General features: G+C 33.8%; 1 protein-coding gene across 1 annotated transcript; it reads right to left on the reverse strand.

Annotated features, from left to right (window-relative positions):
• Window positions 1-7,742: 7,742 nt before the first annotated feature.
• Window positions 7,743-8,645, reverse strand: LOC114531092 (trace amine-associated receptor 7g-like). Its single transcript, XM_028552741.1, has one exon. The coding sequence runs from the start codon at window positions 8,643-8,645 to the stop codon at window positions 7,743-7,745; it is 903 nt and encodes a 300-aa protein (XP_028408542.1).
• Window positions 8,646-8,730: the final 85 nt, after the last annotated feature.

Consider the following 8,730-nt stretch of genomic DNA (forward strand, 5'->3'; position numbering starts at 1 on the left):
AATCACGGCTCCCGATCAACGCAAATGCCGATTTTTCGTGTCCAATTTTTCTTTCTATCTAAAACATTTTCCCATCAAAATTTTCAGTCTTCTTCTGTCAAAATTCTTTTTATTTCGAGCCAAAAAATTTTTTCTTGTGTCAATTTTTTCAACTGTCAAATTGTTTTTCTTGTGTCCAAGATTTTTCCCTGTCAAATTTTTTGACGAAAATTCGAAAAAACGAAATTCTTTTCCTGAAATTCCTGTCAATGTTTTTTGTTGTGCCAAAATTGTTTTCCAGACTTTTTCCAAACTTCTTTGGAACGACGCAGACGTTATTCATCATGGGTTATGGAGCTCTTCCGACATGAATTTTGGTGTATTTTCGATTGACAAAGAAAGGCAGTATGGTGTTTGATCATTGATTATGGAGCACTTCCGACTGGAATTTTGGAATATTTTCAATTGTTAATTATAGGGAAGATGCATACATTTTTCCAGAGCAAGTAATTTGAACTTCTTTGGAACGATGCAGACGTTATTCATCATGGGTTATGGAGCTATTCCGACATGAATTTTGGTGTATTTTCGATTCACAAAGAAAGGCAGTATGGTGTTTGATCATTGATTATGGAGCACTTCCGACTAGAATTTTTGAGTATTTTCAATTGTGAGTTAATATGCTGAAATGGCTTCAAATATTCACTAAGACTAATCTCTTTGGTTTTTGAGCATATTTGGTTTGTTTTTGTAAAATTGGAAAAATTGTCAATTTTGGCCAAAATGGTAACGGGATACCCCGATTTTGGCCAGAATTGATGAATTTTGAAAATTTTCCAAAAATGTGTTAATATGCTGAAAATGGATTCAAATATTCACTAAGACTAAACTCTTTTGTTTTTGAGGATGTTTGGCTTGTTTTTGGAATATTGGAAAAATTCACAATTTTAGCAAAAATGGTGAGGCTACCCCGATTTTCCCCAAAATTGACAAATTTTGAAAATTTTTCAAAAATGTGTTGTTTATAAGCTGAAAATGGCTTCAAATATTCGCTAAGGCTATCACTCTTTGGTTTTTCATAATATTTGGTTGGTTTTTTGAACGTTAAAAATTTTTTTTTCTTTTTGGTTCCTTTTTGGAACATTAAAAAAGTCCCCAACAAAATCAAAACAAGTATTAACAAACAAGGTTGTAAGTGTAGGTTCGAATCCTGCGTGTGAAAGATTCGATTTTTGCCATCGAAATTACTATTTAATTTAAAATTCTTCGAAAAGGATTTGGTCAAATAAACAACCCGCTTCGACAAATGATGTTGTGGCAATGCAAAAAAAATAAAATTGAAATTGAAAAATTTCAGTGTGATTTGGAAGCTTTAAAACAGTTAAAAGGCTCCTCGGCCTTTAGGTTCGTATGTTGATAACAAGGTGGCCCAGTGGTTAAGGCTACGGGCTACCAGCTTTGTAAGCGTGGGTTCGAATCCTGCATGGGAAAAGTTCGATTTTTCCACCCGAAATTACTATTTAATTTAAAATTCGTCGAAAAGGATTTAGTCAAATAAAGAACAATAGCTTTCGACAAATGTTGTGGTGGTCTAGTGGTTAAGACGTTCGTCTCTCACTCCGGGGATAAACGTTTCAACTCCTGGCAAGATTACCTGAAAATTTTCGGTGTGATTTGGAAGCTTTTAAACAGTTTAAAGATTTCTCGGTCTTTGCGAAAGACTGTAAATAGAAAAAAATTTAAAATCAAAAACCAAAAAAAATTATCGCGTTCAAAAATACCTGAAATTTGGAAGAAAAGCACAAGTAAAAAAAATTTTAAAAACATATGTGTCTTCTGAAAAGCCTGAAAATGAAGAAAGTCAGACGGGAAATAAATTGAAAAATTTCCCGCTTTTAAAAAACTCATGTTTACTTACATTAATTTTTTTCACGAAAATTTGACAGGGTGATTTTCTCGAGACTGAAAAAATTTACTTTTTTTCACTTTTTTGAAATTCTCTTAGATTTTGACGAAGAAGTATTTTGTCTTGGGCCACCTGTGTCTGTCTTGGGCTACCTGTGTCTGGCTTGACACAGGTAGCCCAAGACAAAATACTTTCGCATCGAAAAAAAAATCTAAGAGAATTTCAAAAAAGTGAAAAAAATTAAATTTTTTCAGTCTCGAGAAAATCACCCTGTCAAATTTTCGTGAAAAAAAATTAAGGTAAGTAAACATGAGTTTTTTAAAAGCGGGAAATTTTGAAATTTTTTTTCCGTCTGACTTTCTTCATTCAGTTCAGGCTTTTTAGAAGACACGTGTTTTTAAAACTTTTTTTAATTGTGCTTTTCTTTCAATTTTCAAGTACTTTTGAACGCGAAAATTTGTTTTCATTTTTTTTGTTTCAGATTTTTTTCAATTTACAGTCTTTCGCAAAGGCCGAGAAGTCTTTTAACTGTTTTAAGGCTTCCAAATCACACCGAAAATTTTCAGGCCAATTTTTTTGCATTGCCAGGAGTTGAAACGCTTGTCCTCGGAGTGAGGAACGAATGTCTTAACCACTAGACCATCGCATCATTTGTCGAAAGCTATTGTTCTTTTTTTGACCTAATTCTTTTCGATGAATTTTAAATTAAATGGTAATTTCGGTGGAAAAAATCGAACCTTTCCCATGCAGGATTCGAACATACCCTTACAGCCTGGTGGGCCGTAGCCTTAACCACTGGGCTACCGCAATAACGTATATTGTAAGGCTGCTATCAAGATATAAATCGATGGCCGAGTGGTTAAGGCTACGGCCTACCTGGTTGTAAGCGTAGGTTCGAGTCCTGCATGGGAAAGGTTCGATTTTTCCACCAAAATTACTATTTAATTTAAAATTCATCGAAAAGAATTAGGTCAAATAAAGAACAATAGCTTTCGACAAATGATGCGGTGGTCTAGTGGTTAAGACATTCGTTTCTCACTCCGAGGACAAACGTTTCAACTCCTGGCAATGCAAAAAAATTGGCCTGAAAAATTTCGGTGTGATTTTGGAAGCCTTAAAACAGTTAAAAGACTTCTCGGCCTTTGCGAAAGACTGTAAATTGAAAAAAATTTGAAATAAAAAAATGATAACAAATTCTCGCGTTCAAAAGTACGTGAAAATTTGAAAGAAAAGCACAATTATAAAAAGTTTTAAAAACACGTGTCTTCTAAAACGCCTGAACTGAATGAAGAAAGTCAGACGGAAAAAAAATTTAAAAATTTCCCGCTTTTAAAAAACTCATGTTTACTTACCTTAATTTTTTTTCACCAAAATTTGACAGGGTGATTTTCTCGAGACTGAAAAAATTTAATTTTTTTCACTTTTTTGAAATTCTCTTAGATTTTTTTTTGGACGCGAAAGTATTTTGTCTTGGGCTACTGTGTCTGTCTTGGGCTACCTGTGTCTGACTTGACACAGGTAGCCCAAGACAAAATACTTTCGCGTCCAAAAAAAATCTAAGAGAATTTCAAAAAAGTGAAAAAAATTAAATTTTTTCAGTCTCGAGAAAATCACCCTGTCAAATTTTCGTGAAAAAAAAGTTAAGGTAAGTAAACATGAGTTTTTTAAAAGCGGGAAATTTTTAAATTTTTTTTCCGTCTGACTTTCTTCACTCAGTTCAGGCTTTTTAGAAGACACGTGTTTTTAAAACTTTTTTTAATTGTGCTTTTCTTTCAATTTTCAAGTACTTTTGAACGCAAGAATTTGTTTTCATTTTTTTTATTTCAAATTTTTTTCAATTTACAGTCTTTTGCAAAGGCCGAGAAGTCTATTAACCGTTTTAAGGCTTCCAAAATCACACCGAAATTTTTCAGGCCAATTTTTTTGCATTGCCAGGAGTTGAAACGCTTGTCCTCGGAGTGAGGAACGGATGTCTTAACCACTAGACCATCGCATCATTTGTCGAAAGCCATTGTTCTTTTTTTGACCTAATTCTTTTCGATGAATTTTAAATTAAATAGTAATTTCGGTGGAAAAATCGAACCTTTCCCATGCAGGATTCGAACCTACCCTTACAGCCTGGTAGGCCGTAGCCTTAACCACTGGGCTACCGCAATAACGTATATATTAAGGCTGCTATCAACATATAATCCGATGGCCAAGTGGTTAAGGGGCTACGGCCTACCTGGTTGTAAGCGTAGGTTCGAGTCCTGCATGGGAAAGGTTCGATTTTTTCCACTGAAATTACTATTTAATTTAAAATTCATCGAAAAGAATTAGGTCAAATAAAGAACAATAGCTTTCGACAAATGATGCGGTGGTCTAGTGGTTAAGACATTCGTTTCTCACTCCGAGGACAAACGTTTCAACTCCTGGCAATGCAAAAAAATTAACCTGAAAAATTTCGGTGTGATTTGGAAGCCTTAAAACAGTTAAAAGACTTCTCGGCCTTTGGGAAAGACTGTAAATAGAAAAAAATTTGAAATAAAAAAATGAAAACAAATTTTCGCGTTCAAAAGTACTTGAAAATTGAAAGAAAAGCACAATTAAAAAAAGTTTTAAAAACACGTGTCTTCTAAAAGCCTGAACTGAATGAAGAAAGTCAGACGGAAAAAAAATTTCAAAATTTCCCGCTTTTAAAAAACTCATGTTTACTTACCTTAATTTTTTTCACGAAAATTTGACAGGGTGATTTTCTCGAGACTGAAAAAATTTAATTTTTTTCACTTTTTTGAAATTCTCTTAGATTTTTTTTTCGATGCGAAAGTATTTTGTCTTGGGCTACCTGTGTCAAGCCAGACACAGGTAGCCCAAGACAGACACAGGTGGCCCAAGACAAAATACTTCTTCGTCAAAAAAAAATCTAAGAGAATTTCAAAAAAGTGAAAAAAAGTAAATTTTTTCAGTCTCGAGAAAATCACCCTGTCAAATTTTCGTGAAAAAAATTAATGTAAGTAAACATGAGTTTTTTAAAAGCGGGAAATTTTTCAATTTATTTCCCGTCTGACTTTCTTCATTTTCAGGCTTTTCAGAAGACACATATGTTTTTAAAATTTTTTTTACTTGTGCTTTTCTTCCAAATTTCAGGTATTTTTGAACGCGATAATTTTTTTTGGTTTTTGATTTTAAATTTTTTTCTATTTACAGTCTTTCGCAAAGACCGAGAAATCTTTAAACTGTTTAAAAGCTTCCAAATCACACCGAAAATTTTCAGGTAATCTTGTTGCATTGCCAGGAGTTGAAACGTTTATCCCCGGAGTGAGAGACGAACGTCTTAACCACTAGACCACCACAACATTTGTCGAAAGCTATTGTTCTTTATTTGACTAAATCCTTTTCGACGAATTTTAAATTAAATAGTAATTTCGGGTGGAAAAATCGAACTTTTCCCATGCAGGATTCGAACCCACGCTTACAAAGCTGGTAGCACGTAGCCTTAACCACTGGGCCACCTTGTTATCAACATACGAACCTAAAGGCCGAGGAGCCTTTTAACTGTTTTAAAGCTTCCAAATCACACTGAAATTTTTCAATTTCAATTTTATTTTTTTTGCATTGCCACAACATCATTTGTCGAAGCGGGTTGTTTATTTGACCAAATCCTTTTCGAAGAATTTTAAATTAAATAGTAATTTCGATGGCAAAAATCGAATCTTTCACACGCAGGATTCGAACCTACACTTACAACCTTGTTTGTTAATACTTGTTTTGATTTTGTTGGGGACTTTTTTAATGTTCCAAAAAGGAACCAAAAAGAAAAAAAATTTTTAACGTTCAAAAAACCAACCAAATATTATGAAAAACCAAAGAGTGATAGCCTTAGCGAATATTTGAAGCCATTTTCAGCTTATAAACAACACATTTTTGAAAAATTTTCAAAATTTGTCAATTTTGGGGAAAATCGGGGTAGCCTCACCATTTTTGCTAAAATTGTGAATTTTTCCAATATTCCAAAAACAAGCCAAACATCCTCAAAAACAAAAGAGTTTAGTCTTAGTGAATATTTGAATCCATTTTCAGCATATTAACACATTTTTGGAAAATTTTCAAAATTCATCAATTCTGGCCAAAATCGGGGTATCCCGTTACCATTTTGGCCAAAATTGACAATTTTTCCAATTTTACAAAAACAAACCAAATATGCTCAAAAACCAAAGAGATTAGTCTTAGTGAATATTTGAAGCCATTTCAGCATATTAACTCACAATTGAAAATACTCAAAAATTCTAGTCGGAAGTGCTCCATAATCAATGATCCATACTGCCTTTCTTTGTGAATCGAAAATACACCAAAATTCATGTCGGAATAGCTCTATAACCCATGATGAATAACGTCTGCATCGTTCCAAAGAAGTTCAAATTACTTGCTCTGGAAAAATGTATGCATCTTCCCGATAATTAACAATTGAAAATATTCCAAAATTCCAGTCGGAAGTGCTCCATAATCAATGATCAAACACCATACTGCCCTTCTTTGTCAATCGAAAATACACCAAAATTCATGTCGGAATAGCTCCATAACCCATGATGAATAACGTCTGCATCGTTCCAAAGAAGTTGAAATTGCTTGCTCTGGAAAAATGTTGGCGTCTTCCCCATAACTCACAATTTAAAATACTTTAAAATTCCAGTAGGAAGAACTCCTAATCCCAAAATAATATAAAAGGAATTCAAAAGGGATTTCATTTACGGCTGTGTGATACTATGTATTATTGTTCGTGATATTCGATTTCAGGGATATGTAAAGACGTAGATAAAATAGGAAAACAGAAGACAAAAAAGTCAAGAGTGCGGATAAGTATGCCCGTACGCGGCGTTTCGTCCTTTTGCGGACTCGTCAGCGGGGAGCCGCATGGTTGGCTTTGTATAAAAAAAGAAAGAGGATAAAGAAAACGGTTCACCATGGTTTGTGCTTGTGTGAAAATCTTAAAGAATCAATGTGCGTGGAAAATGGAAATGTATATATATTTATAAAAGGTAAGAATGTAATGTATGTCTTACCAAAGGTGTTGTTGAATTTCGATAAACCGACGTGATGTGACATCTTTAGATTTTTTTTTTATTTAAAACCGAGTAGAGATTTATTCACAAAACTGGTGTTCGTATACCCTTATATACATCCTAAGTATGAGGTAAATTTATTTGCGTTGAACGGAGGCATTATTGAGACTTCAGGATCGTTCAACTATCATGGCGTTGAATGCAATTTTTTAAAAGGTTGAACGTCAGATACTGCAATCGATATTGAAATAGTGGAATATAAGGATTACACTTTTTATAATTTCTATTTCTATCTCTTTCACTCATAACAGTTAGATGTATTAGACAGTATATTACCCAATAATAAGCTTTCTGCATTTTCACAATAAAATATGAATGGTTGTGCATGATTTTGTTCTACTGGTTAAAGATGACGAAGCATCATAGACAGCATCCTTACAATAAATCAGTTCCTATACATGCATATTCCCATCTAACACATTGCTTAAAACCGCCGGCTATGCAGACCGGCAATACCAATAAATTATTTGATTGATCAACATTTAAATCTAAACACTCTCAGAAGAAAATAATAACAATTACCGACAATATGTAACTTTTAACAAATGTTTTTGGATCTACCGAGTAAATGTCAAGATTCCGAATCAATTACTCCGCAATACACTAATTTATACAATTTCATAAAGTTTTTATTTTCAATAGTCTTCCGTACGGGAACAGAATTAATTAGCTAAAAATACTTAATATATCTCAAGTAAACAGACAAATACTTCGTTAATATTCATGCTACTGCAATGAATATTGAAAATCACGAACTGTCAGTTACAGATTGACTTCAGTAACGAGCGAACACGACCCGTGATTGTTCGAGGAGATTCTCGGAAAATGCGAGTATTAACAGAATATATAAAAGGATTTTGTGCAGAATTTAAAAAGGCCAAAGTGTTAACATAAGGGAAAATGTTTAACAATGTTTCTTTCTCGTTCACATTTTGTGTCGTCATGTAGATTAAGCCCATAACTTGCAGAGGAAGCCAGGAAAATAGAAATGCTCCACAAATGACCGATGTCGTTTTAAACGCTTTTAGTTCTCGAAAAAATGTCACATTTTGTTTCCAATACGTTTTATTCTTCTCGTGTGAGTTACGACTGACTGCATCTTCATTTTTAATCGACTGAGTCTTAAGTACTTTGACTGCTTTTAATTCTTTCTCAATTCTTTTGCGGTGTTTTGACGCGACGAAAAACAATCGAATATGAATGAAGATCAAAGTAATCATTACGAGGAAACAGAGGATGCCAACTAGCCCGTGAATCAAACGCGTTAATGATCTAGAAACCAGTGTTAGTGCAGTTCCTTGAGCTAGCGTGAAACACCAAACTATAAACAAAAATACAACACACCAACCACAGGAGTGTTTTAGTTTTTGATGATACAGATTTGGTTTACATATCGCAAGGAAACGATCCACTGATACAATTAGAAGATGAAGCAATGAAGCAACAACCAAGGCCCATCGGGATGCTTTCACAAGTTCCACAAAATTTGTATTTAATGTATAGAAAAGTGAGTATACATATAATGGCTGTACGATCGTAATAACTAAGATATCAGAGACAGCAAGACTTCTTAAGATGATTGTGGAAGGCGTCCAACGATTGTTCTGATACAAATTTAATACAGTAACAACCATTAAGTTGCCGAGTAGACCAAACACCATTGAGAAGACGTTGAAAATGCACAACGTTATCTTTTCACTTTTAGAAAGATGATATATAGGATAAGTCGAGACGTTCATGTTGTAG

Source organism: Dendronephthya gigantea, unplaced genomic scaffold (genome assembly GCF_004324835.1).
Source record: "Dendronephthya gigantea isolate DGI-Jeju-01 unplaced genomic scaffold, DenGig_1.0 000001F, whole genome shotgun sequence".
Lineage (NCBI taxonomy): Eukaryota > Metazoa > Cnidaria > Anthozoa > Malacalcyonacea > Nephtheidae > Dendronephthya > Dendronephthya gigantea.